The following is a 27,195-nucleotide window of genomic DNA, read 5'->3' as shown; positions in this document are numbered from 1 at the left end:
GCCTGATGATTTCGTGGCTCCTTACTCTCTTACCTACCAGCAACCATACAATTTCCTTCCACAATAGGCTTGTCTTATGGAACACAGTTGAAGGCACCACTGAAACTGAGACGGCTCATAATCAAGCCTGATATCTGCATTACAGTACTAGTTGGAAGGAAGCACACGTCTCCCAAAGGTCAACTGAACTGAAGCTTGCCGTACCCAAACCCACTTGAATGAAACTCCCTTCGAGACCGACCAAGGACGTCTGCCAGGCCATGGAGCCCCCGCAAGTAATAGTATTCACTGCATTGCCATATACTCTGTCAAGGAATGCTACAAGCGCCATAGGTCTGGGCGTAGCCGTACATAGCCGCCGTTGATGAAAACTGCATATTCTAACCTAAATCAGACCCTCTTATTGGCATGTTGTGATATACAACGGATCAGAAACTTTCTCTCCTTTGCGGGCATGAAGACTTATAAGCTTAAAATGGACACCGTTCAACAGTTTGCAGGCAACGGAGGGTTATTTAGTTTGCGGTTGGGGAAGTTCGGAGCCTCTGGAAGTACAAAAAGTCTATACGGTATCGCAGCAATCCGGGTCCACAGCGACGACAATGGCGAAGAATGGTGTCAACAGGTGTCTGGCCTGAAGTACATAACCGCCTCCATCAGCATCCAACCTTCCCGTTTGAACGTGCAAGGACAGCTGCTCGTCTTCTAAGACTCCATTACGAGTACTCCGTAGAGTACTTTGTTCAGTGCTTTCATGCCGAGAACTCGTACGAAAGCACAGAATGGACAGTTTAAGTTCTTGGTAGATACATTGGTACCTACCTTGGTAAAGAAAATTGCAATCCCAATGGCTGCGTCCCTCCACCATTCCTGCCTTCAAAGCAGTTCCATGCTTCACATCTGTGTCGCGGAATCCGCATTGCCTCCGTACGGCTACCGCTCATGGACTTTGTGGTCACGGACTACTTCGGGTTGAAGCGCTATTCAAATCTCGATATGACTCTGGTCGGGGCTGAGGGACGTCCTTTTTTTTTTGATTCAGGCATACGCGTGATGCGTGATGAGACCGCCAACGCCGAGCGGTGGCCGCACGGAGTTGGATTCAACGAACAGGAAGGAATGATTGTGCGCAACTACCTGATACGTTGCCTCTGATCTGTGAAGCATGAGGCGGCTAGTACTAGTACTCCCATGAGATACGTCTTCGGGGACCCCGCTCGGTGGCATATTCGCAGGTGAGGAATGGGTGACGAGAAGGTACAAACCACTCGAGACTTGAGAGGTTGTTCTCTCCGGGGCCCAGCGTGCCTTGAAGACTAGCAAAGGCAAAGGGCATTCGAGCCAACGGACGAGCGGTCAAAGCAGTGCCAACGAGCTTGAGGAATACCTAACCGCATACAGTAAGCGGTTGTGGTGTGGGAGCTGGGAGCAATGGCCGGCGAGTCGAAGTTTCCAGCTGTTGCAGACATGCTGACATTACAGTCTATTGATATGTCTTCCACGGCAACTTTTGGTACAGAGGTGAGGCCGATTTTAGCAGTGATAATGCGACAATGACAGGACCCTGCATTATCAACCGACAGTACGGCGGACGGTGAGTGAAATCGGTAAACTGATGGTCTGCGGATGCTCGACAGTCGGTTATGTGTCCAAGTATATCACACTTGATGTTGCCCATTCAGTATTTCCATGCCTGGAACTCCATCCTTGCACCGTCATTCTTATATATGACACCAAACGAAGCAAAGCACCGACGAAACAAGGTCAAACATATACAAAGAATACCAACCAATTCGACACATTCTAATACCACTTTGAGATCCATGTTGCATGGCATCAGCTCACTCTTTATCCGGATATTGGTCGTAGACCGGCGTCATCTCGCTCAATAGATTCGGCAGGTTCAGTCGAACGCTATATCGGATATTTGGGCTAAAAGCGTTCTCCATCTCGTCGCTCTCATCTTCCGAGATGTCGCTGAGAGCACTCTTTTTGAAGCCACGGAAAGTGTGGAAAATACCTGGATCGACCGTAAGACAAGTGGCTGTTCTCGGGCGATCACCCACACCCACACAGATCTCGCGGAGCATGAGATCGAAGGGCTTGTCAAATTTCCGCAAACCTGTCTCGTAGAGGATGCGACGGGCACCTCGCTGACTGACCGCGTACGCAAAAGTGCAAAAGAGATCTAGGGTATGATGCGTGACCCGCGTGTGATCCGGGAACATTTGTCGAGGATCGAATTCCTGTTCGAAGACGGCCAAGTGATGGCGCTCCGGCACCGTTTCGTCATTATAGTGCACCACTCGACCTCGCGGGAGTGCCCGCGACTGGCTCCGTAAGGTTTCGTCACTGAGATCAACATTTGGAGCCATGGCACCGCAATGACCAAGCCACAATACATCCCAATTATCGCCGTATGGAGAGTGTTTTGGCGTCGTGGTTCGCGGCAGATTGTCGAAATCAAGGTCCGGTGGTTGGCCCTCATACTCCGTCGGGTTCTCAAACGATGGGTCCGCGTAGGATGACGATGACAGATATAGCGGCTGTGTCAGTGCCCGCGTGGTTGCGGCATAGTCGATCATTTGTTGGGTAATGTTGAGATCCCAATCGATATCATCTTCGATAATCAAGGCCGACTCGAGATTGTTCTCAACGACACTTGATGGCAACACCCACGAGTCAGCCAACCCACAGCGGTAGAATCTCCACTAGGGGAATAACTAGCCATACGCAGAGAGCGCACTTAGGTGACTCCTCCAACTTCCAATGTTTCCGCTTCTTTCCGTGGCATGAGTCGCGGGCGGTGGTAGGGCTTTCTCGTTCACTTCATCGCCCGTCCAGCCAGGAATGAACTCGAGTTCCAGGCCGGTGACGGCGGCCATCAAGGTGAGCGCATCGCGGCGATCTGTTCGGGACGGTAAGTTGATGGCGTAGATTTTTCCGAACTGCAAAATGGACAAGCCTGAGTCAGCTTCCCCCTTTCCTTGCGCCGGCCGATACTCTGACGTACCCCTAATGTGGAGTTGGCAACATCATCCAGCAGGTTCGTTCCGGTCCCGAGTCGTTTAGCTGACAAGGTACCAATCGGTTCACTTCCAAAGCCGAAAAAGACCAACAGCAGCACGACAGTCACAAAGCTCACAAGAACGATCAGGAGCCGAAAGCGGCCCAGGATCATGATGGCAGTTCGGTTGGCGACCCTGCTCGAGGGCGCGAGAGGAAGACCCCGGATTGTGATTACGGAAGATCAACAAGAACAAAATCGACCAGAATAGCGTCCAATCCTGCCAAGTTCACCATTCCGACCGTTATGAAAGATCCAACATCATCCTGGTATGTTCCAACCGTTGTTTGGTTGAAAGATGGGATTCCCAAACCCTTTGAATCGATACGGCAGAGGTTCCCGTCCAGTCTGCTTCTTCTTCTTAGTATTGGCTAAAGAAGTCCTCACGTGCAACTCACTTACTGTTTTTGGCTTGGTCAATCTCATCGATTCCTCATTACGTAGTAAGTACTTACAGTACGGAGTAGGTTCAGATAAAAGTAACTCATGGGTCTCTCGCATAATGAATTATGAGCAGCCTCGAACGGCCTGCCTCTTGTCAACGATTAACGTGAACTTACTCTTGGAAATTGTGTCTTCACTGTAAATCTACAATGACAGTGCTGCTAAGTATGATGAACATTTGACTGCACGGCAATCTTTCGGGCCTCTAAACTCCCTACGGAGTACTCCGTACTCCGTATATCACGTAAAATACTGTAATATGCTTTCAACTTACTCGTAAGCAACACGCGAATTTGCGAAGCGCCAATCGTACTACGAGTATACTCAGTACGGAACTTGTCGCAGGCTGGCAGAAACTTTCTGCAGAGATGTCATTGATTCATAGTTGCTGGAAGTACATACATAGTGGTTTAGGGTTGTCCTGACCAGATGTGCTTGATACTAGGTACCTCTGTGTCATGATTTGCTAGCTACATAGTACAAGTAGTAGTATCCCGGTGTTGGGTGTGTGGAGCCGCGGATACTAGTACTCGTCGCTTCATACAGTACCAACATCACAGTGCTGCTGCGAAAGTCCATGGCGTCACTCACAAGTCACGACACCACGGTTATGAAGGTAGAACACAAACATGACCTCCGAGCTTAACTACATAGGTTATGTAGTAGTCTATGTTCAGTACTACTCCATAACCACTTGTAGTGGCTATTTTAGTCTAGACTCCAGAGTCGCCTGGAACCAGCTTGCTTATCGATAGCCTAGAGTCGATCGATCTGCGCAGTGCCACTGCCTACTCATAGAGATGCTCCTCCGTTCGGTCTTCGGAGTATGGATTCTCTACAGGGTACGGAGTCCATGGCTGAAGTCAAGGTTCAGTACTCGTCTCTAGGTGCAGTCATATCCTCGAGAATGTGTTCCTACTCTGAGGCCACTCAATGCCACCGCGAGCGTTAGTCATTCTTACCTCTTCCCGGCGCTTTTGGGCTCCTGATAATCTAACTCGTACTATTATCCTTCTTCAAGGAGCGATGATCCTGTTAGTGGCTCAACGGATGAAAGACGAAAAAGATGTACTGTTTGACCAACCCCCCAACTTTTCTGGATGAGAATGTGAAGATGGATTAGCCAGTTGATGACAGCCATTTTCTTGCAGATCCTGTTCGGCACCCTCCTCGAAACGAGCGTATAAATGATTTGGCAACAGTTCGAATAAGTTGAAGAGTAGAGGCTTGTGCTTGGCTGATTGTTAACAGCGTGTACAGAGTTGGTTTTCACGCCTTGCCTGTTGCAAGATGTATCCTGTTGGATAAACAAGGGCCAGCTGTATCCGTATTCAGGGGTGAAATAATACCGGGTATTACCAAAGTCAGGTATTCTATGTTTGGTAACAGCGTCCTCGCTTAGTTGGGAGCACACACATATAAGGGGTACCCCAGATACCTAGAGCGTACCAGATAGTGCTTTGTTCGTGCATTCCACCATTACATTCACGCTACCGCATTGTCATCTCTGCGTCTCTTATCCTACGATTCTCGTCATTTACATGCTCGTAACTGTCTCACTTCGAACATATCCCTTAGGGCATGGCAAGATCAGGATGCCCGTGTTAGTATAGTACGGAGTACGGAGTGTTTTTACGGGTATTCGGTACCGTACCTACCTTGTATGGAATTTTACATTAGGATGACTGCAGTATCCTGCGGCTTCACACACTCAACACCTTCCCAGTTCCCATTGTTGGAACATTATTGAGTGAGATTTGAGGATACAATGAAGTGGGTTACGCTTCTAGTCGCGTTATCTCTTATCTGATTGGAGATCTCACATTCAATAGACACTATACTTTGCGAGTTGTGAGGAAGTTTTTATGTGAAGGCTACCCTCGCTCGCATGGAGGGGGGTATTACTGAGGGTATCCCTCCCTTTTCAGAACTTCGCATTCCACCTCCCTTGTTGTGTCAAAGAGAGAGTATGTTTGTGTGTGTGCGTATGTTTGTCATTGAATGTGCACTTGTCCCATGCGTAAGATTTACTAGTACTGGCCGTCATTCACTTTGGGAAGGGGCAAATTGCACATCAGTTCCTTCCCTGGAGCGCATGTTAGGGTTTGATACCCTAGTGCAGCGTACTTCCACTCCTTCCGGCTGAAAAAAAAAGCCCACTTATCCCATTCTTCAATGGCTGACTAGATGTAGTTGCTTGACTACTATCTTGTTAGCTTTCTCTCGTCCTCATGGCACAAGCGTTGGATGTCTCACTACGTTGTAATTCGCTGAAATGTCGGGCCTCGCTGAAGGAGAAGGCCGTCGTGACTACCTGCTCGTTTGTCTCTCACATCTGTTTGTTCAGATCACCATCTACTGACCAAACTCGAAGACATATATTTTGCCTTTCGTGTGCAGATCGGTTGGGCTTGTCGAAAACAAAAGGTCCCATGAGACAGTGCCCGGCGTGTGAAACGATGCTACCGAACCCAGATGATGCCGTCTCAACTGTTCTCAACCCAACAGAAGACTACAAGTCTAGCGTTCTCAGCGGACTAGATCCTTCGACTATTGTGGATTGTGCCGGCCGTGCTCTGTCATTCTGGGTGTATCAGACCACGCAAGAGATGTATGCATCGATGCATCCTGATGAGTAGAGTCCGGTCTCGGCTAAGGTCAAAGATAGCTGCTACCAGGAATATCTAAGCAAGAGCCTGACCGAGAAGTACAAGGTTCTGGACGGTGAAATGGAGCGAATCGTTCATAACGCACAGGCAGAAATTGAAGAATTGAGAAACAAACTGTCCGGTATATTGTCTTTTCCCATTGTTGACGAAAGTCTCTAACAGTACCAAGAGATGCAACTCAATCAAGAACAGCTTCAGAAGAAGAACGACGAACTCATCGTCATGTATCAAGAGAAATGCCGGAAGCACACGCAAATGACCAATCTATACAATCTCCTCAAAAGCAGAGCGATGAAATCTCAGATAAAAACTGCAGCCTCCGATTCAGTCTCTCGCGCCTTGAGTTCCATACCGAGAACTAGGGCAATGAACCAAGGAAGCAAGCTGACAATGCCCCAGTCAGAGCGGGTACCTTCGAAGTACTTCAGTCCCAGGCAAGAACACAGCGGCGTTGAGCAGCTTTTCCGACATCAGAGAAGCGGCAGCGCCGGGTCGGGGGCCGACATCCTGTGGGAGAAGACGTCGATGCCTCCTCCGAGGCTGCCCTCCTCAGAGTGTCAGTAGCTCTATTTCCCAATCAGACGCTGATCGAGCAGCTCACCTGGCCCGTGAGAAATAGTACAGTCCCTGCATCGTACTCGCCTGCCGGCTCCTCCGAAGGCAGTCGTACGGGAAGGACGAGATGCGGCATATCGACAAGCCACACCGAGGCGATTGGGAAGGTTTGAGTATTCAGGGTAGTCTTGTGACATGCAATGTACCGTATAGACTATGATGATCAAGAGTTTGAAGACAATATGCGATGCATCGGCAATTGCAGTTTTCAGTCACTATACAATGGAAGAATTTACCCGTCATATCTTCAATCATCTTCTTCTGTTCCTACCCATGCGACAAAACACGCCGTCATGGACGCAATTCTGCTCCAAGAAGAAAAAGAAAAACCTTTGCCACTGGCAACATTGTTTACACGTGTATTGACTACGGGGAAAGGGGCCGATTTGCTGGTGTGGATGGTCAGGACGATCTATCCTTCCATTAACGAGTCAGAGTTGCGTACGGAGTACTTGATACAAAACCGAGAGCTCAGTTCAAACACCATCTTTTATGCTGACAACCCATCACGTACCCAAGTATGTTGTATGTTATCCTCCGAGAAAGCAATGTCTAATATTTACAAAGGAAAAAAAAAAAAAAAAGAAACCACTCACCACCAGCAGGATCAAGCAAAGAAACATGACACCCTGTGAATTATCCATATGCACACATATCCAGGAAAGACAAAGGAAGACCGAGGAAGATTGAACCAAAAGAGACCTTCAATCAAGGCACCCATAACCGCACAAACCCAAGCACTTCCTGCCGACAGGTTACACAGGTCGCGAAATTATTCATTGCGAGACTGACGCGACACTCCTCGCACACGCAGAGACACCTACAGGGCCATGTGATGATGGAGCGGGGGTTGGTCTGGCACACCACACACTGGGGACCATCCGGGCCGACGCCTATTGGCCAGGAATCGTCCTGCTGAGAATTCGATGCGGTCTGATTGGGATGCTGACGATAAGGATGACTGTCATGATCATGAGCTTTGGCTTGAGCTTCTCGCCGTCGAGCCAGAATGAGCGCTTCAAGCATTTCGGCCTCCTCTTCTGCAGTGGGTGGGCGGCGGTTGTCGCTTGCAGATAACGATGACGATGATGGAGGCACGTTTTGCGGCCGTACTGGCAATAGGACCCTGGCCCGTTCGAGTTCCCGACGTCGACGGTATTGGCTGCGGGTCATGATGCGGTTCTCGTTCTCGGCGGCTAGGTGTGCGGCGAGAATGCGTGCTTCTTCCTTGCTCTCCTGATCGCGCGGGTCTAGAAGACGTGCAAGGGATGCGGTGTCTAGGAGAGTCTCCCGCGGTGATCTCGCTGGAAAAGGATCTTCTTGGGTGGGAGTGCGCCGGCCATCGTCGTCATCGTTGGAGTCCTCCCACTCAGAGTCTGTCACTTGCGAGGACACTATGCTTGTGGTGTCTTCATCGGTATCCGTCGGCACATAGTCGGCGCTCTCGTCTTGCTCGCCCCACGATCCCCCGATCTTCCACCAGTTGTAAAGCTTGGTGTCCAGGCGGGCCTCGTCTGCTTCCTGCCAGTTATCTCGATTGGAAGCCTCGCGCTTCCGCATTTCCTTTTCCACGTCAAATTCATTGTTGTCGGGAATCTCAAACTCCCCATTGTCTCTGAGGATAAGAAAGTCAAGTGACGCCGGCTGGTCCCGCGTTGGACCCTTGTGCCGGTTCCTGTTGCTGTCCATCAATTTTGACAGCCACTGTGGTCGGAATGTGATGCCCATCTTGCCCAAAAGCCCGCCAATTGCGACAGCAACCCACTTGAAGACCAATAATGAGATGCCCCTAAGAAAAGCACACGCCTGGCTAGCCCGCGTAGCGCCTTGATAGGCACCAACCCCACCAGCAGGTGAAGCGCTGTGACCGAAGCGATTTACTCGGCTCACTTTCCCCAGTTTCTTCTCACGTCCGTATCCGCTCTGCCAATCTTCTTTAGGGCCAACGTCAAAGTCGAGTATCTCGCCCGTCTCCAGCTGCACATCGGTTCTTCCAGCCCTTGCCCTCCGTGTGGCCTCAATCTCAGTCAATCGATCCTCTTCCAGCCACGTGCGCCGTCGCGCAACCACGCCCCGACCCTCGTTGAGAAAAACGGCATCGCTAGCGGCAGTGAGGGTGGAGTAGCCGACCTTTAGAAGCGTGGTGTAGAAATCCTCGTGCATATTGAGTCTGAGATGCTGGAGCTGGCTCGAGCTTTGCATATTGTTATACGCCAGGGACAGCCGTTCGCGGAATGATGATGGCTGCGGAACTCCTGGGGGAAGCGCGAATGCTGTAATCAGAACAGCAAGCCCGTAAATGCAAGCACATGCCGCTATCCCAACCAGAATAAGAAGGTGCGGAACAAATCCCACGATGCAGACTGTTGGGAACTTCAAAAATCCGGTCTCAGAACTGATCGTCGGACCTTGAAAGATCCCCCACGCGATGGCTCCCATAAAACACAACCCCCAGAAAGTCGTGTTCACCAGGCGGTAGCGACTCTGCTTGCCAAACACATCAAGCACATGCGCCGCCAGAACATTGCAGCATGATATTAGAACGATCAGAAGTAGTTCTGGGGTGACGTTCATCCGCTGTAGAATTTGTGATCGAGTAAGAAGATGCATCGACGACTCTGACATCTCATTCGCTAGTGGTAAGTCCTCCTTGGTTGAGGCGTTCTTGGTGAGACCAAACAGCCCCAAGCCAACCACGTGTCCAATGGCCGTCTCAGCTTCCGCGAATGCGAGAGAGTGTTCGAAAATTGTCATGCCCGCTTCAGTGACAATCGGCCGGCCTTGAAGGGCACAGGACAGAGTTTCAATGAAATAACTCAAGCACAAGACCAAAAACACCGGCCACAGTAAGGAGAAGGAGCCGTATGGTAGCTCCGAGCTCCCTGGCAAGCGATTCATCCCAAGAGCGCTACATGACTCCAAATCCGACTCCCATGATAGCAGAGTCGAACTAAACGAGTACAGTGAGCCTCCGCTGCCGGAATGGTCAATCAACAGCCGCTTCTCGGGTCGGCCGTAGCGGATAAGTCCGTAATCAGGCGAAGTCTGACATCGCATAGCACGTAACAGACGTAGTGCGTGTGAAGCAAGAAGAATGATCGGGATGATCCGGAGCAACAAACGTTGACGCCATGAGAATCGCAGGTGGCGCCGAGTTGATGCGTAGATCGTAACACGATTTAGAATCAAGGCCACGGCCACACAAGCGAGGGACCACCGGCTCGTCAGGTAACCGAAAAAAGAAGTAAATCCTCTGAAAGTGTTCAGCACATCCGATAGATTCCAGTTTCCATCCCTCCCAACCACTCCAGCCGCGCCTCGTGCCCCTTGATTCGTGACAGCAGCAGCGGCGGCGGCACCTGTCACGATCTCTCCATCACCTCCACCTGCAGCTCGGCCGAGAAACAAGTCCAAGCCAGTCCGGTTTATCAGTTGTCGAAGAACGGTCGAATCCCCCTCGTGGGTAGCACGGAAGGGCAACTTCAGCAGCTCGATGGCAAATGCCAAGCTCGAGGCATTGCGGGCGGTCGTTGAGGCGTTCAACTGGGCATCGACTGGGGATGCGGAGGGGAACGCAGCGGTTGACAAGGCGTCAAAATCGGCACTTGTCATCCTGCCTGGAATAGCGAACGGGTTGACGTTGTGAAAGAACGTTCAGAAGTTACTACGAATACAAGACCTACCATCGGCATTCACTGCAGCCGAAATGGTGTCACCTCCAACCGCAATCTTTCCTGGATCATATCTTTCCCGCAAAGAGCGGAACGAGAGTTACCATGGAAATCACGTCAATGAAACGGTTGAACTTATCGCATGAACAATGGCATGCTGTTGAGTTGATCGGGATAAAGGGTGATGACGGATGACACTTTTACCGTTACGCTCAGGATAACTACGTAACTTACCAAACTTGGTATGTAATTGGCGGTTGGTGAGGGTTTCGATTATGTAATGCCGAGGCTCGCAACTAGGTTACCTTGTTAAGCCAGTTGGTAACTAATCACGAGACGGCTTAATTCAGATGATCCCAGTCAAGCCAGTTGGTGTTCAGCAAGGCAATTTGCAAGAACCGCTCCCATAGTCTTTGTCTTCTAAGTTTCATTAACTACTGAGAATATCGACTGATTGTTGACCACAACTATCAAGTTACCCATAGAAGAAAACGTTCCCGGCTGCATCCCGTCGAGCGCCTTTCATACTGCGCTCAAACTCTTCCCCTGGTTCATACTCACGCCAAAGGCTAGCCGGATATATGTGCTTGTTCCTATCATACCAACGTCGGTCGACGACCTTTGTCAAAGTGGGATCAGCATCTGCTCCCTCAAGTTCATCATCACTTGGTCGCGAGAGCGGGTCCGAATCTCTCTTTGGCGGTGGCTGATTTGAATAATCAAATAGCAGTCCTCCGTTCTTGCTGAAGCTTGGAACTTTGTTGGCAATGAAGTAATAGAATTCATAGTGCTACGCTTCATGATTAGCACCCTGAACTGGCACATGCTGCATGTTTTAAAGAACAAAACTCACATGAGGCACGATGATATTGCCCCGAACAAGCATCAAATCGTCGACACTGACCCGGGCCCACTCACGACGATTGTCGCGCTTCACCCGTCCGCTGCTCTGCGCTCCGCCGACACCCAGCTCAGCGCCGACTTTGCGACATCGGTCGAGGAAGAGCCAAACATGATCTCCTTTCTTAACACGGACCTTTCCGGCAGGAATGATTGTTCCATCGTAGAATACAAATGGTATTATAATCTCCGTCGCCCTGACGGCTTCTTGCATGGCGAGAAACTCCTTGCGGAGTGCCTCGCGCGTCTGAGCTTCCGCCTCTAATGCTGCTTTTGTAAGAGCTTTAGGTGGAGGAGGAGCATTAGGGTTGGGAGTTATCTTGCGCGCTGGTGGCGTCGAGCTTTCATCGCCCGGAGTTTTCGAGGCGGAGCGGTCGCGCGTAGCGGCCTTGGTCGAGTCCTCACCGGTATCATTCTCGACATCATCCCCGTCATCTCCAAAAGACAGTTTACTCTTTGTGAGAGCCTTCTTTTTCTTCTTGGGCCGGCCCTCGGACGAGACACTGCCGGATGTCAACCCACTGTTTTCGCACCGTTAGCATCATCAGCACCACGGTCACTCTCGAAATCGTGTCATAGGCAGGGAAAGCCGCGCTCGGCAGTGGAACCTTGGAACTCACCCGTCAGTCACATCGCCCTGAGAAGGTGTAGCACTTCTTGAGTTACCAGATGTGAACCGTCCCAAGCTCTTGTCGTGAGCTTCTCGCTCTTTCTGCTCGAGCACCTCTGCGCGTCGCTTGCGAAACTCGGAGAGGTCTACGAGACCGACAGTTTGCGACTTTAGCAGGTCCTCAGCCGACGCGCTTTGATTGGTAAAAGACCGCGGAGTCGAGGTGCGGCCCTGATTGTCTGTCGGCGTAGACATTACGCTGTTATTGTTTACTGCTAAACAATCATGTCCTCGGAATGCGAATGACACCCCAGGACATGACGGAGATTCGGTCTTGGTTACGGATTTCACGTGATTCAAAAAGCTAGATTCGATGACTAAGCGTCCTTTTCAATCACGTGAAAAAGATCCACCTCTGTCACCTTTGTTTTGGTCTTCGAACTTGATTGGTCCTCTTGACGCTTGTCCTTGGACTTTGTCGAGCATCTTGAACATCGACGCGTCTGATTGACAGACAACCACCATGGAAGAAGACGACGATGATCTCTATGAGCCGGGAGATTCCCTCCCGCAAAATCAGACAGGCCAGAAGGAGAATGGCGACCAACCGTCTGACGCTGCTGCCAAGCCCGCCGAAGGAGAGGAGTACGAGGTAGAAGAAGAGGAAGAGGACGATGTTTGTACACCGAAGTTTGCAGCTCGGGAGCAATTGCTAATTCGTGTCTCTTTAGGATGACTTCAATATCATTACGGAAGCTCCTCCAGATGCAGCACCCGCAATGTATGATCTGGTTTCTGGGCAATGATTGGAAGCAAATCTAACAGGACGCAGCCCTCAACGACACTCTGCGGCAGCCGAATCACAACGACCCGATTCAGTCGATTCAGCTGCAGCTGGGGCAAAACCCTCTACGCCGGCAGTTTCCAGGCCCGAGAGCGCGTCTCAGGCGAAACCCGTCGCAACACTGCAGTCAGGGGCCTCGTATCCTGCGATCCATGCGTCGAATATCGACGTCAATGTCGATCCGGTCCATCCAGCCACGGGAAAACCCATTATGGAGACAGACCTCGACGCCGACTTGATCTCAGAAGAGGAAAAGCCATGGCGACGACCCGGCACGGATCTCTCCGACTACTTCAACTACGGGTTCGATGAATTCACGTGGGCGAGCTACTGCCTGAAGCAGAAGGAGCTGCGAAAGGAGGTCACGGATCAAAAGAAGCAGTTGGAAGAAATCCAGGCGTTCCTCAACATGGGTGGACTGCCAGGTATGCCTGGTGCTCCTGGTGCTCCATCCGTCAGTCTCCCAGGAATGCCGGGAATGCCGGGCATGCCCGACATGTCACAAGATATGATGCAGGGTATGCTGGCTGGCATGATGTCTCAAGGAATGGACCCGTCTCAGATGGATCCGATGTCGTTTATGCAACAGGCCCAGGGCATGATGGGAGGCCAATCGGGAGGTGGTTCCCAACAGAACCAAGGCTTTGGCGGCCAAGGTAATCAGCAACAAATGGGGTACGGTGGCTATAATCAACAAGGAGGATATGGCCGAGGGCGAGGTGTCCGACGATGGTAGCTGAAATGTCGCGGTGGGTCGGCTGGTTGGCACGGCGTTGTTGTGTCTGATACCTATAACGACATATGAGCGGGATGATGACTATCTAATCATGGAATCAAAGCGTTGCTATATTTACGGCTACCGAGTAATGCTATGCCAGACGTCCTTTCGTTCGACCCAGTAGCATTTGTCAGTATCGGACGAGCGGCTGCGGGGTGATTAGATCCTGCGAGTGTAGCACTGTACTTTTAAAGTATGAAATGGCGGCTCATTTGGAAGCATTGTATTCTGCCCCGTGGGAGTCGAGACTTTGTATATACACTTCCATTCGAGCGACGTTGACATCATAGCCCTATGAGAGACCTGTTCTTCATGCATGTAGTTTGAAGATCATGCACTACGTTATATGTACTTCACACTCCAATTACTACAGATTTGGCGTAGAGCCGATGCACCAGTTGGAGAGGAGATGAGGCAGTCAAGTTGCCAAGGCATATTGTACAGGATGGTACATTATTTAGTATACATGCAAAACAGCCGATTCCGCTGGAAATGACATTATGCCAACGGGTTGCGCCGACGCGTTCGCCCTGCCGTCTTCCCGAATGATAAATAACACACAAAAAGAATCTCAGCGTCTAATCATCACACCGTCAAAACAGTTCCCGGCCGCATGGATAACCACATGACTCAACGGGAAACGCGAACGACATTACTCGTTGATCTTGGCAAGGATCCTATACGCATTGTCAACGGAATTCACCAAAAAAAGACCAAACAGCGGAGCAGGGGAACATACTCAGAATCCCGGAACAAGGTGTACTCTTCGTCATTGACCTTGACGGGGCTACCGCCGTACTGCACGCCATCAGCTCTACTCCCCCAAGCTTTGAGAGGAAGGGATCCTTATCCATACCTGAGGAATCAAGACCTTGTCGCCGGGCTTCACGCTCATCGGAATCTTGTTGCCATTCTTGTCCAGAGCGCCGGGTCCGACAGCCAGAACGGTACCTTGGTTGATGTCCTTGACGCTGCTCTCCGGCAGATAGATGCCGCTAGCGGTCTTCGTCTCGGGCTTGATCTTCTGGACCAGCACGCGGTCCAGGAGGGGAACAAGCTGCTTGATGTTTCGGAGAGCCTGCGTGTTCAATGGCGAATATTAGCTGTGTGCTTTGCTGGAGAACCAAGGTGATGAGCTTAGTTGGAGCTCCTGTGACGTACCATTGTGGAAGAAATAGCTAAGAACTTGGCGGGAGCTGTAACACAGCCGACACGAAAGACAGGATGAATGCGAAAAAGGATCTGACAGTGGAGGAACGGAAGCTGAGCAAGAAAGTTGAACTTGCCGCGGTGATGGGAACGAGAAATTTCCAGAATGCCAAGACTCGATGGCCGGGCGGTCAGGGGAAGAAAAGCCGAGAACAAGCGAGGATTGGTGCCTGAGGCACTGAAAGGAGCTCATTTCCGCACACCCCATGCATGAACTCGCGGCTGATGACCTTTAGGCACGGTTAGCAGAGAAACAACGCCAGTCGAGGCCTGAACAATGTCGGTAACAGTACGTCATTTAAACTCCTGCTTTTGAATCCATGACTGACCCTGCAAAACAGTTACATACAACCCACGGTGATCTCAAGGTCGAGGTATTCTGTGAGACGGTGCCAAAGACCGCCGAGGTGCGAATACCAGTCGAAGCTACTACCAAGGTCCATGCCGACTGACGATTGCCTTTCTTCGACAGAATTTTCTCGCCCTCTGCGCTTCAGGTGCATACAATGACACACCTTTCCACCGACACTTCCCGGGGTTTATGATCCAAGGTGGCGACATTTCCTTGAACCCCAAGGCATCGTCGCTTCTCCCCTTCGGCGAAATACCCAAGGGCGGTACTTCCATCTACCACCCTTCGGCGCTGAACCAGGAGATTCACATACCGGCCCTCCGTCACAATGCCCGCGGTGTGCTGTCCATGGCCTTCAGGCCCGTCAAAGACCGCACGATACCCGGCATGCAGAATGCAACTGGCTCCACGGTCAATGGAAGCCAGTTCTTCATCACGTTTGGGCCTGCCCCGCATCTTGACGGCCAGAGTACCGTTTTCGGTCGTGTGTTGAATCTCTCGCCTCAAGATGAGGGCGGCGATGTCCTCACGAAGCTGGAGAAGGCTAAAGTCAAGGTTGACAAGAAGGGACGCGTCACGCAGCCTCCCGAGGGTCAAGAGAAAGAAGGAGAGTGGGAGGCTGTGAAGTTGAAGTCCGTCACAATCCATGCAAATCCATTTGCAAAGTGATCTATCCGCGTCCTTGCCTGACATTCTAGTACTTGCCACTTCATTGGCACGGATCGAGACCGCAGCTGGGAACCTCAAGTTTCAGCCATGAGAATTTGCGCCTCTAACCGGTGACTGCCGTTGAAGCGTCCTGAGGCCACTTTGCCTTCCACGGTCAGGGAGGTTTCAATGGCTCGGAGTTCAGTGCTTGGCAGAGGGTTCCTGCGAGCTGCAGCAGACGCCTCGCGTGGTACAATCAGCCCGAAATGGCGAACCAACATCTCATCGATGTGCAATACAAAACGTCCAAAGGAAAAAACTACCAAACATTAAAAATCTTCGTGTCGCATCGTATATCTACAAAAATCGTTCCATTGATAACCCGCACATATATACGTCCTGGTGATCACATCAGTCATAACATGGAATCATAGCAGCGTACTGTCACACTTAGTTCCCATGCCGCCGACATTGACACCAGCACCACCATAGTCCGTTGCGCCCATAAACTCCGGCCAACGATGAATATCAGCATGCCAAAGTACTTTTTCTTAAGCCCAGGCTGCTGGAATGCCCTTCTTGCAAAGTGCGAATACCCCACCGCCGCATGAATCATGAAGCTTCCGCCGCCCCTTTCTTATCCTCTTTCTTGTCTTCCTTATCCTCCGTTTCGACGTCATTCTCGTACCCCTCTACCTTCATATCCTTCAGACCGAGTTCATCCTCCTCTTCGTCGGTCCGGGTATAGTCCTCTTCGTGCAGTTTCGGATCAGGATCCGGGAGACAGAGATTCTGCACGAAGCTGTTGGCAAGAGGGTCCTCCAGAGTGATGGAGAACTTGAAAGTACCCTGGATGGCCGCATCCAGGCGCTCGAAGAACTTGGTCCAAGTCTCCTTTTCCGTGGTGCTCATCGAGTCACCAGCGCTGTCGTCACCAACGTCGAAGATCTGCCCGTGCAGCTGATCCCGCACCTCTGTCAACAGACCTTCCACGGTTGTGAATCGACCGCCCAGTGTGCCGGGCTGAACCGACATTTCTAGGTCTTCACTGTACAGTGCGCATGTGTCCGATTTGAGAATGTCGCGCTTCAGGTCTTCCATGTCATCCACTTTGAGGGTGATTCGCTTGCCCTTCTCCGGGATCGCGCCACCGGTTTTGACTTCATTCGACCGGTACCCGCAGTGATCGCAAACAGTGCTCCAAATGAAGACTTCTTTGAAGTAAGGAATGCTGACTTTCTGCATGTTGACCACACAGTGCTTGGCACACCCTGGGCATTCCGCGGGCAAAGAGTATACTTTACCGTCAACAATGTCGAGGTCTTCCGGATCCCCTGCGGTCATCGTGAGATTTCCAGATTCGGTCTGCTGCGGATCAGCAGCGATGCCAAGAGCTTCGTTTTCCTCGCGGCTGCGCGGGTAGTCCTTCCGTCGGTATTTGTTTCCTTTGTCATGAGCATTCGGTGCAATCCATGAGTTGCCGGTTAGATCGTCGAGCGAGACAGTGAAAGGGAATGCCTCTCCATTCAACATCTTCTTAATCTTATCGATGATTCCCTCCAGAGCCTCATACAACTCAGGAGCCTGTATCTTCCTGAGCGGCTGGTCGCTTTCAAGGGAAGAGCATATCCTCATAAGAACACCTTCCACATTCGACAACTGGCTCTCGCCCTTGGGCATCTCGAGATCCAAGGTTTCGATTCTGAAAATCCCAGTATCGCTCTTGATAACCTGGCGTTGGAGGTCATCCTGATTCTCCACTACCAGTGTGTACTTCGTTCCCAACGGCTGGATTTGCGACGCCGACTTGACGGAATTGTCCTTGTGAAAGCAATGAGGACATTCGAATGATTCCAAGATAACATCGCGGAAATACGGAACGCGTACAAGGAGCAGTCGGGTCGTGCCCTATGCCATACGTCGTTAGAATCTGACCCAAAAGACGTTCGCCAAGCAATGACAATAACTACTTACATTTTCATGACAGTTCATGCACAGACTCTCAACTTCCACAACACCCGTATCATCGTCATTTTCAACCACCTGGCCTATAGTTTGAAACTGCGCATCCTGCTTTTGCACCTTGCCGTCCTGCGCGTGTCCCGTTTGCTGATTTGGGCCTGGAGCTTCACCAGGCTTGACCTCCTCCTTAGACATTGTCGGCGCGGTACTCTTTACTTCTCCCGTATCAAGAAATGCAGAACGAGGATATACGACAGGACAAAACTGGGAATTGAATGGGCTGTGGCGTCTCTGACTTTATCTGAGAACGTGCTCGTGCTCTCATCGAGACAGAAAAAAATACTGGCCACAGCCCGAACTTTCGCTGTGATTCGCCGCGGGGTTCCGGTTTTCCTGAAGATCCCAACCCCGCGCTAAGCCCAAATAGGATAGATCGCATCGGCGCCGGCAAATCGTGATTCCGAGCTTGGCATCGCAGAGGAAGCTACTGCTGCAGAAAGTCAAGAAGATCCAGAGAGGACGATGACGACGCTTGTGATCGCTGTTTGGAAGCCAGCAGCGCCTGTAGTCCGCTTTGTTTCCGTAGCTTCGCCCTCCGTTTACTGCTGACATTGTCTAACGTCGACTTGGCTACTGCTGGGCTGGGTCCTGTGCCAGGAGCTGCAGTCGTCGAGGCATCCGTAGGAGACTTTTGGACAGGAAGTGAAGGGGAAGCTGCTACGGCAGCGGTTTGTGCCGAAGCATTTGATGGATTTGGATTCCTGTTATTTGGCTGTTGGACGGGCTTCACCGCTTTCTTATGGCATCTCAGACATTCGTAAATGACTGCGCTGCTTGCTGGGGTTTTGGATGGAGCGACGTTCCGCTGGACTTTGGTAACTCGTGAGGATTCCGGGCGACGAGGGCTGCCACAGGCTGCACAAAAATTTTCATGATGCCGTGGTTTGAGGGGTTTGAGGTCGGCCAGCACAATACGATTATGCGTGTCACCAAGATGGGCTGCGATGGAGGGGCTCTGGGAACTCAAGTGAATCGCCGCCTGTTTCAAAAAATTCAATCGTAGACTTGTTTCGCTGGCAGACATTGTCGGTGAGATGGAGGGAGATTGATGCTGAATGTCAGAAGTTAGAAAACGTCGAAGAAACCGAAGGTCAGCGCAGCTCTCCGCTAATTTTGCACCTCCGCTGCGCAAACCTTCCTGATTTGGTTCGACCCTGGCACAAAATGATCATCCTGTCATTATCCTTTGCTCGGCGGGAGTTTCTGTCACTCCTGGATTCATAAATCACTATTTCTGTGCCCTTGAAATGCTTTATCCTTTTTTGTTCTCTGGTGCAACTTGATCTGCTGGGCCAAATGCTCTCAGCTTTGTGGTGTTCCAAATCTGATCAATGATTGCAATCTCACTTGAATGAGTTTGCGCTTAGGAGGTTTCTCTGAACTATCCATCTGCTTGGATCAACTCTCTGAAACGTAGATTTCACCGTGGTCCTCTCAGAATGGCTGAACGCGCCAACTTGAAGGTGCGAGTGGCCATTGAAGGCTGTGTAAGATCCCAATTCTCATGTCGCAATTCCCTCCGCTTATGATCATCTCACAGGGCCATGGAAAACTGAACGAAATCTACGCTGCTGTGAAAGAGGCAGCTTCGGCCAAAGGCTGGGATGGTGTAGATCTCGTCATCATTTGTGGCGACTTTCAGGTCAGCTCAGATTCAGTCCTTCAACTGTTCGTTGTGCCTAATTTTCTTCTAGGCCGTCCGTAATGCCAATGATCTTACATGCATGTCTGTCCCCATGAAATATAAGGCGATGGGAGATTTCCATGAATACTACAGTGGACGGCGCAAGGCTCCCTATCCCACAATCTTCATCGGAGGCAACCATGAGGCCAGCAACTATATGTTCGAACTCTACTACGGTGGCTGGGCGGCCCCAAACATCTACTACCTGGGCGCTGCGAATGTTATTCGCTTTGGCCCTCTCCGGATCTCCGGGTTGTCGGGCATTTGGAAGGGATACGATTACCGTAGACCACACTACGAACGCCTACCGTACAGAGGAGGTGATGTGCATAGCATCCATCACGTGCGGGAACTGGACGTTCGCAAGCTACTACAGATCCGTACCCAGGTGGATGTTGGCCTATCTCATGACTGGCCCAGGCACATCGAGTATTTCGGCGATTACAAGACCCTCTTTCGCAAAAAGGATCGATTCGAAAATGACTCCCGCAATAATCGGCTTGGAAACCCCGCTGCAAGAGAGATCCTTGACCGGTTGCGCCCTCGTTACTGGTTTTCTGCTCATTATCATGTGAGATTCACTGCATCCATAACCCATGGTTTGTCTGATGCTCCGTCTCGTAAGAAAAGATCCCCGACCGGGAGTCTGCCGGACGATCTTCCTGCGCCAGAGCCAGCATATGACGGACCAGTCGTCTCTTTCGAATCCGAACCAGATCAAGAGAATCGTGCGACTGACACGAAAGAGGAGGCTCGAGGCGTGTCGGACAATCCTGACATGTCTGCCCGTCTCGCAGCGTGGAGAAACTTTTCCCAAGTTGCCGCTCGTCAGGAAGCTGCCGAGCTCCATGAAGCTCTGGATAACCAAACCCGGACACAGAATGCTCAGTCTGAAGTAACCTATGAGCTTACATGGCGCAAGGTCACAACGGGCGAAGACCTGACATCTCGACAAGTCACGGACGTTGTGAAAACCGGACCCAACGACGCCCAAGACGAGCAGAGCCCGGGTTCGAAACAATCTCCCATGGTCAAAAATGCCGATGAGATCGAGCTGGACTTGAGTGACGCAGCCAGCAGTCCACCACATGAGTCTTCTACTGGTGTCACCAAGTCAGCTGAATTGCAGCAAGACACGCCCCGCCAGACGCCTCATGATACAAATGATGACGCCGATGGCGCTTCCGTGTTGCCAAGCAAGCGAGCTCCATCGGTGTCGGAAGACGAAGTGCCAGAAAGCCTGCGCGCGCAGCTCCCCGCCAGCTTCAAGCGTCAGCGCCCCGAAGAGCCTAAGTCCGGGTCTTTGCCTGAGGCTATCACCAACAAGTCAACATCTTTCCTCGCACTCGACAAGTGCCTTCCCGGACGGCATTTCCTCGAGTTGATGGAGCTTGAACCCGTCTCAGATCAAAAAGGAGTCAACGCAAGCCGCCCCTTCCGCTTCCAGTACGACAAGGAATGGCTGGCCATTACCAGAGTGTTTGCCGACCACCTCACGCTGGGCGATAAGCGCCAAAGGGTGCCGCCTGATCTCGGTGAGGAAGTCTACCGGGATCGGATCATCAAGGAAGAGGCCTGGGTTCAAGAACACATCGTCAACAAGGGCAAGCTTGACATCCCCGAGAATTTCGAGATCACCGCCCCTGTGTACGACGAGAGTGTTCCGATCAACACGCGGGATATGCCCAGGGAGTACAATAACCCCCAAACGGCTCGATTCTGTGAGCTTGTAGGTATTGAGAACAAGTTTTTCATGTCTGATGCAGAGCTCGAAGCTCGTGCCGCCGCTCGATTTCCTCCGAGGCATTATGGCGGTCCTTCAAACTGACATGAATGTCGTGAACGCGGGTTGGCGGCCGAGGAGGGAGGCACCGGTCTACTTGCTTTATAAGTGCAGTATCTTTTTTTTTTTTTTTTTTTTCACTTGAATGTTAGTTTGTGTCTTTGACTGCCTGGCTGCATGTATGTACTACTTAAGGTGGGTGTCTTTGTGAGCACTCGGTAGTGGTCAAGATTGAGAATGCAATGTTTACCCATGCGAGAATGACTCCATAATACATCAACAAACCATGCATTCGGCCATCCGGATCTTGGAAAATGGCATGCATAATTCCAATCATACATCGAGCTATACTAATCCTCAATCTCCTCGATCCTCGGTCGTGACGCGGCATCCCTCGTCCCTGACAACGGATCCACAGCCAACCCTGCGAGACGATCCCCGAGATGCAGCCGCGGCTCCTCAGCTGCTGCATCGCCACCGTCCGCAACCCCTCTTGCTCCGATCCCCCGGAGCAGACTCTTCTCCATCCACGCCTCGAGACTCTCCACCAGCACACGGATATGGCCCCGAACAATCGTGTCAGACTCACGGCTCTCGACGAAGCTCAATGTGCGCAACATGGTCGGGATATTCCCAATTGTCGCGGGGCCCTTGGCAGAAGAAGCAGCCGAAGGGTCCTTGCCGGGATCGAAAAATGAAAAACCGAAGCCGAGACGCCTCCGACGATTGGTGACCTCATTGTCCATGGCTTTGAGGAGATCGAGTAAGAGGACGACGCTGGCACGGCGCAGGATGGCGCTCCCGGGCTCGGGTTCCTGCGTCAGGATGGACAGCGCGAGGTCGACTGCGGAGGAGGCGATCGCCGGCCCCAGAGCGGGAAGGTTTGTTTGGATAGCGCTGGCGAGGATCGAGAGTGCCGAGGCCCGCACGCGGATGTCGTCAGGCTCTTCATCGCGAGGGGCTCCCGCTGCCCATGCCTCGAGGATGCTTGCGGCTTGTGTGGCCTGTTCCGGGGTTTCTTCGTCGGAGTCATAGGGAATTGTTTCCTTCTCCGACGACGTCGGCAAGTTGGTGGTGATTTTCCATCCCGGTGGCATTTCGTTCGCTTCCTCTTCTCTTTCCCTTTGTCTTCGCTCTTGCTCAAGCCGTCGGCGGCGTGCTTTCTGGGTCTCGGGTTTGCGTCCTCGCCGTCCCGCAATTTCGATCATTCCTTCGCCAATGATCTGCGCTGCTTCACCGACCAGCGCCTCTCCGAGATCTTGGACCGTACGAAGGAGCGATTCGCCAACAAGAAGCCTCTGATCGAGAGTGCGTTCTTCTTGTTTGTCGGCGTAGCGTTCGACTAGGGCTCTCACCACCGTTCGCGGATGTTTCGATGCAAGCGTGCCGATCAGTTTGATTGCGTTGAGGTATATGAATTCATCCTTCTTGCCATCCTCTGCTCCTTGGTCCGAAATGATGGACAGAAGAAGAGATAGAGTGGAAGAAATATCCAGAACTGGCGATGATTTCGTGATTAACTTGGAGAGCAGAGTAAGACCCTCCGCTTGGACTGGAGGAAGATCAGAGTTAATGTTCTTCAGAGCCTGACGATGGGTCTCGAAGTCGGATTCGTGTGTTTGTGACGGTTTTTTGGCTTTCTCTTGACCATCCGGAGAACTCAGATGAATTTCAAGAAGCATTGAAGACGTAGTTCCTTGCTTGGAAAGCGACGTTGGCAGATGTGGGATCAATTGGTCCAGCTTTGCCTTGATCTCCTGAAAGATGCGCAGCAGATCTTGAGATACTGGCAAATCAGGGGACGCGAGAATAGTGGATAGCAGACTGAATGTTGCCGATAACGACTCTGAGGACTCTGTCTGTCCCGCTTCGTCTACTGAACTCCCCTGGTTCTTTGGCACGATGTTGGCCAACGACTCAAGCGTCGGCTTGCCGCTTTGTTGAACCCGTCTCTTTTTTTCCTTCTCTTCGACGACCCGCAGTTCGCTGTCAATCAGCTGCTGCACCAATTCAAGGACTCGGAGCGGGCGTCGAGATAGAGTGTCCTTGAATTCGCTGAGGAGCTTCTCTGCCAATTTTGCGCTGACGAGTTTCTCTACCACCGAGCTACGATAGTCCTTCTCACCAGAAATTTTGATCTCGGCAGACCTTTCGGACACCGGCTCCAGGAGCCATTTCTTGCTGACATAGAGAAAAATATCACCCGTTCGCTCCTCGCTTTGCGGATCGCTGCCGAGAAACTTTGCAAAGTTGTCGGCACGAGAGTCGAGTGACTGGACCAGCTGGACAATATCGAAGCCTTCCTCGCGCCTCTCAACCAACACGATGCCACCTCCCGGGTCCGAACCATAGGTCCATTTTGTTCCACCGGTATATAACAGGTTATCTGCCAGTTTCTGGAGCGGTTGAAACCCAACTGACAGGCCGAAGTACGTCTGCAGTAGAGAGAAAACCTTCCCCTTCAAATGTTTCTTGTCATTTTCTTGGACAGAGCACGCAAGACCCCACAAAGGCAGTAAAATTGGCTGGACCAGCCGTTTCACCAGACCTGGATTAGGATGCTGCAAGCACAGTGCACAGAGTCTTTCGATGGCGAGAAAAAGAATTGACTCAGGAACTAGGGTATGTGGCAGTGACCTGGATGCTGTATCTGATGTAGTGGGTTGGGCAGCAGGATCGAATGTTCTCAGCCATCGACGAGACTCGTCATCGATCGACGCTGTAACAGCCTTGAATAAAGGCTCAATGAAGATAGAATATCCTATGGTGCCCGGGGCACCGTATGTGCGTTTTCCCAAGATCCCATTGCCGACAATATAGGCCGCAGCACGTCTGAAGTCTTGGTCTTGAGAGTCTAGCAAAGCAAGTAGCTTTGGTGCAATATTTTGAAAATACGCCGTAGGGTCAATGCCCTGGGGAACGGATGACAATAACTTTGACATCTGCATGATCGCCTGAACTGTGATTGGAGGCCCACTGGATGATGGCGCCTGCGCTTCCTGTCCGAGAGATGGAGCAAACTGGGAGGCAACGAACAATACTGTCTGCACGACCCCGTCCTCCCGCAATGGTATATGTGAGATGCGACTCGAGACAACTCCCTTGAACCAAGGTGCAGCATCATGTCGCAGAAATCCCGATAGTGTAGGCAAGATAACCGACGTAGGTGTTCTGAGAGAGTCAGCATCTACTGATCTAGCAGTCAGAAGCATAGATTCTTACTCTTTAATAATATTGTCCAAGGATGTTCGATATTTTACTTTCTCTTCTTGGGACAAGCTCCGCGAGTTGTATGCGAGATCAGACAGGGCGCTTATCACGTCACTCAGGAGACGGCTGCGAACCATAGGCCTGATTCCCTCGTGATGGTCATGCCAGATAGCGAGCAATGAGGTCAAGATACGGTGTAGAAGCACTTCATCCCGCGGCGCTTCTGATGCAGCCTCGGGCACAGTCTTCGCAATCAGGCCGGTTGGTAGACTGGAGAGAACTCTCTTCTCTAGGGGGATGCCGACTCCGGACGAAAGCGACGGATATATCCCTTCCAGCGACAGCAAATTCAGCAATGCATTAAGCACCCGTTGCCTCTTGGCATCTTCCAGGGCAGGGTCACTCGTCGACGAAGAAGCACTTTCGGGATCTACAGGTGTAGCGTATCCATTATGAATGTCCGTCAAAAGTTGTAAGGTTCTTTCTATGACAACATATCGGGCAGCACGCTCGTCTTGGGATACAGGAGTCGGTAGGTTCCGACTGAGGAGCTCGACAAGAGAGCCAGCTTTCGCATTGGGGATCTCATCTTGACAAAGGTCAGCTCAGGAAGCCTTTGAAGTCCGGGATAAAAAAACAATGCGTGCCTCTTTTGAGAACAGGACGCAGAAATTCATTTGCCGCCCCGAATGCTGCTCTAAGTTGTCCTGAATCCACCATATTTAGCCGGGTTGATGCGACAAGGACGAGAAAATAGGTACCAATGACGTTGGTCTGCCTGAGAAAGTTCTTGCCTAAGGCACTAAAAACGCTGACTAATCAAGACCCACATGGATCGCGTCGCGTCTCATAGGTTAAACAGTCTCTCCCTCCGACGATTGCACGCTCACTTTCCAAACTCCCAACCACCGTTGCAGTCTGGAAGTCGAACAACTCTCGTCCTCTGACGTATCCTCGAGTCGATCAACGACTGCTCCTTGCCGATATGCGATTCTCCATTGACCCCAATACTTTGCTGAGCACGGTCGAAATTCGGTCGCTTGCTTTGTTTACGCGTCCTCGTCGTCCACCGCTCTCTTGCCAGACCTTGGCGTTTGTGCAGTTCATCCTCCCTATAGTTCTCCGATCTTTCATCTGACGTTTTCTTGGGTGCCTTGGTCTCGTGTCAGGGCTGCTCGGTTGGATGAGGATTGGAACTTAACCCTAAGCTCTTTGTCGGTTCGAGTTTCACGGTCGTGATTGGGTATCCTATTAGCATCTTCGAGCTTCGAGTTTGAGGATGTGAAAAGGTACTCGATTCTCCAGAGCCCGGAAACGGGCAGTAAGTGGGGATTGACAATGCAAGTCCCAAAGGGACACGCGTTCTGTCTTCCTCTGCTGGACGTGCACGGATCAACAATGGATGTTGGCTCTGCTGGCGAGTTGAGAGAGAATGTCGAGAGAGAGTGGGTGGGGCATGTCGGGCATCCCTCTATGGGCTGACCTTGGGAAGCGACACGACGTGATGGTGGGTGTCATTGAACACAACACTCCTTCGCATTAGAAGGAAAGTCCACAAACGGCCGGTGAGTCGTCAGTTGTAGCGGATCCACTCGCCGGAATCAGGGTTCTCCTCGGCTCCTGCCCAAGCTGAGCTAGAGAGAGTCCTGTCGCGAGGTTCGAAGCATCTCGATCGATGAGTCCGGCATTGCCTGGCTGGTCTTTCCACTCGGGATAGGCATCAGCTGGGTTGACGTGTTGTCTCGTTCCGGTTGATACCCATCAGCGTCCATCTCATCATGGCCTTCCGAGCATGTTCCCAACTTCCGGATGTCTTGGGGTTTCTGGTCCCTGCTCTCCAACTCGACCTCTTAACCGAAGCGTCTACATGACGTCCGCTTGTGAGCCAGCCGCAAGTCGCGGCAAAAGCCATAGACTTGTGCTTCGTTATGAAGATCCTGATCCGCCGTGTTAACCATCTCTTCGCAGGTTCATCCTGCGAATTGATTGATGGGCGCCGACACCAATGGATCACCCGGTCATCTCCTGGAGTGGTTTTTGAAGACATTTTTGTCCGCTCGTCAAAATGCCCTCCAAAGCTTTTCGGCGGCGGAGAGGAAACAAAAATCTGTCTCCGAGGATGCTGTATCACACACAAGAGGAGCGTATTCTTCCCGCTGCTCGCAAGAGCTGTGGGGTTTGGACGTCGGGGACCGGGCATTGCAGCATCTGGATTCGGCATGTAGTTTTGCGAAGCTTGGGTGATGGTGGATTCGGGCCGGGATGCATGGTCGATATCTGGGATATGTGAACGGCGACTGTGCGGCAACCAGCTCTGGTGGTTGGACTACTAATCAAGTTGCCTTTGCCACTGGCAGACTGACGGGCATCAAACCACTTTTCTGATCCTTTATCACCGGGAATGACATCCTGTGGCTACTCGATGTATCTCGGGAGTACCGTGTATTTGTCGGTTTACCAACGCTGGTCTTCTGCCAAAGATTTCGCCATTGTGCCGCGCATTATCCGGTCATTGGCTGCCATCGTGGAGGCCAGCGCCACCAGGGCAGAGCTGAGTGTACGACGCCTGGAAAGGGACCTCTCTCGAGTGAGGATCAAGGCTTCGGCCTGTCTGGACTGGGCCGTCTGCATCTCTCTCGGTCGCGGTTTCGCTGACTGAAACGCTGGCAAGGATGGCCGGCAGTCTTCC

At 51.6% G+C, this 27,195-nt stretch overlaps 14 protein-coding genes across 14 annotated transcripts; 5 read left to right on the top strand and 9 right to left on the bottom strand.

Annotated features, from left to right (window-relative positions):
- Positions 1-1,841: 1,841 nt before the first annotated feature.
- Positions 1,842-3,181, bottom strand: VTN31DRAFT_6495 (uncharacterized protein; the record flags this gene model as incomplete). Its single annotated transcript, XM_069407111.1, has 3 exons — positions 1,842-2,661; positions 2,734-2,948; positions 3,014-3,181. 3 exons carry the CDS (start codon positions 3,179-3,181, stop codon positions 1,842-1,844), a joined length of 1,203 nt encoding a protein of 400 aa, XP_069258670.1.
- A 2,561-nt stretch (positions 3,182-5,742) lies between these two features.
- On the top strand, positions 5,743-6,744 carry VTN31DRAFT_6494 (uncharacterized protein; the record flags this gene model as incomplete). The annotated part of the gene is made up of 5 exons (XM_069407110.1): positions 5,743-5,831; positions 5,886-6,122; positions 6,180-6,301; positions 6,350-6,507; positions 6,580-6,744. The coding sequence occupies 5 exons, from the start codon at positions 5,743-5,745 to the stop codon at positions 6,742-6,744; spliced, it is 771 nt and encodes a 256-aa protein (XP_069258669.1).
- A 233-nt stretch (positions 6,745-6,977) lies between these two features.
- Positions 6,978-7,430, top strand: VTN31DRAFT_6493 (uncharacterized protein; the record flags this gene model as incomplete). Its single annotated transcript, XM_069407109.1, has 1 exon — positions 6,978-7,430. One exon carries the CDS (start codon positions 6,978-6,980, stop codon positions 7,428-7,430), a length of 453 nt encoding a protein of 150 aa, XP_069258668.1.
- Positions 7,431-7,503: 73 nt separating this feature from the next.
- Positions 7,504-10,407, bottom strand: VTN31DRAFT_6492 (uncharacterized protein; the record flags this gene model as incomplete). The annotated part of the gene is made up of 1 exon (XM_069407108.1): positions 7,504-10,407. One exon carries the CDS (start codon positions 10,405-10,407, stop codon positions 7,504-7,506), a length of 2,904 nt encoding a protein of 967 aa, XP_069258667.1.
- Positions 10,408-10,941: 534 nt separating this feature from the next.
- On the bottom strand, positions 10,942-11,580 carry VTN31DRAFT_6491 (uncharacterized protein; the record flags this gene model as incomplete). Its single annotated transcript, XM_069407107.1, has 2 exons — positions 10,942-11,256; positions 11,320-11,580. 2 exons carry the CDS (start codon positions 11,578-11,580, stop codon positions 10,942-10,944), a joined length of 576 nt encoding a protein of 191 aa, XP_069258666.1.
- Positions 11,581-11,939: 359 nt separating this feature from the next.
- Positions 11,940-12,231, bottom strand: VTN31DRAFT_6490 (uncharacterized protein; the record flags this gene model as incomplete). Its single annotated transcript, XM_069407106.1, has 2 exons — positions 11,940-11,974; positions 12,033-12,231. The coding sequence occupies 2 exons, from the start codon at positions 12,229-12,231 to the stop codon at positions 11,940-11,942; spliced, it is 234 nt and encodes a 77-aa protein (XP_069258665.1).
- Positions 12,232-12,499: 268 nt separating this feature from the next.
- Positions 12,500-13,556, top strand: VTN31DRAFT_6489 (uncharacterized protein; the record flags this gene model as incomplete). The annotated part of the gene is made up of 3 exons (XM_069407104.1): positions 12,500-12,652; positions 12,708-12,757; positions 12,809-13,556. The coding sequence occupies 3 exons, from the start codon at positions 12,500-12,502 to the stop codon at positions 13,554-13,556; spliced, it is 951 nt and encodes a 316-aa protein (XP_069258664.1).
- Positions 13,557-14,250: 694 nt separating this feature from the next.
- On the bottom strand, positions 14,251-14,762 carry VTN31DRAFT_6488 (uncharacterized protein; the record flags this gene model as incomplete). Its single annotated transcript, XM_069407103.1, has 4 exons — positions 14,251-14,275; positions 14,338-14,396; positions 14,455-14,676; positions 14,760-14,762. The coding sequence occupies 4 exons, from the start codon at positions 14,760-14,762 to the stop codon at positions 14,251-14,253; spliced, it is 309 nt and encodes a 102-aa protein (XP_069258663.1).
- A 322-nt stretch (positions 14,763-15,084) lies between these two features.
- Positions 15,085-15,828, top strand: VTN31DRAFT_6487 (uncharacterized protein; the record flags this gene model as incomplete). Its single annotated transcript, XM_069407102.1, has 3 exons — positions 15,085-15,096; positions 15,149-15,214; positions 15,280-15,828. 3 exons carry the CDS (start codon positions 15,085-15,087, stop codon positions 15,826-15,828), a joined length of 627 nt encoding a protein of 208 aa, XP_069258662.1.
- A 591-nt stretch (positions 15,829-16,419) lies between these two features.
- On the bottom strand, positions 16,420-17,964 carry VTN31DRAFT_6486 (uncharacterized protein; the record flags this gene model as incomplete). The annotated part of the gene is made up of 2 exons (XM_069407101.1): positions 16,420-17,715; positions 17,782-17,964. 2 exons carry the CDS (start codon positions 17,962-17,964, stop codon positions 16,420-16,422), a joined length of 1,479 nt encoding a protein of 492 aa, XP_069258661.1.
- A 289-nt stretch (positions 17,965-18,253) lies between these two features.
- Positions 18,254-18,853, bottom strand: VTN31DRAFT_6485 (uncharacterized protein; the record flags this gene model as incomplete). The annotated part of the gene is made up of 1 exon (XM_069407100.1): positions 18,254-18,853. One exon carries the CDS (start codon positions 18,851-18,853, stop codon positions 18,254-18,256), a length of 600 nt encoding a protein of 199 aa, XP_069258660.1.
- Positions 18,854-19,268: 415 nt separating this feature from the next.
- Positions 19,269-21,341, top strand: VTN31DRAFT_6484 (uncharacterized protein; the record flags this gene model as incomplete). The annotated part of the gene is made up of 3 exons (XM_069407099.1): positions 19,269-19,316; positions 19,370-19,471; positions 19,524-21,341. 3 exons carry the CDS (start codon positions 19,269-19,271, stop codon positions 21,339-21,341), a joined length of 1,968 nt encoding a protein of 655 aa, XP_069258659.1.
- Positions 21,342-21,646: 305 nt separating this feature from the next.
- On the bottom strand, positions 21,647-25,226 carry VTN31DRAFT_6483 (uncharacterized protein; the record flags this gene model as incomplete). The annotated part of the gene is made up of 3 exons (XM_069407098.1): positions 21,647-24,467; positions 24,519-25,095; positions 25,154-25,226. 3 exons carry the CDS (start codon positions 25,224-25,226, stop codon positions 21,647-21,649), a joined length of 3,471 nt encoding a protein of 1,156 aa, XP_069258658.1.
- Positions 25,227-26,226: 1,000 nt separating this feature from the next.
- On the bottom strand, positions 26,227-26,727 carry VTN31DRAFT_6482 (uncharacterized protein; the record flags this gene model as incomplete). Its single annotated transcript, XM_069407097.1, has 1 exon — positions 26,227-26,727. The coding sequence occupies one exon, from the start codon at positions 26,725-26,727 to the stop codon at positions 26,227-26,229; it is 501 nt and encodes a 166-aa protein (XP_069258657.1).
- Between the last annotated feature and the right edge of the window lie 468 nt (positions 26,728-27,195).

The sequence above is a fragment of the Thermomyces dupontii genome, assembly GCF_041956625.1.
Source record: "Thermomyces dupontii strain NRRL 2155 unplaced genomic scaffold VTN31scaffold_7, whole genome shotgun sequence".
Taxonomy (NCBI): Eukaryota; Fungi; Ascomycota; class Eurotiomycetes; order Eurotiales; family Trichocomaceae; genus Thermomyces; species Thermomyces dupontii.
This window is presented reverse-complemented; position numbering and strand designations above follow the sequence as displayed.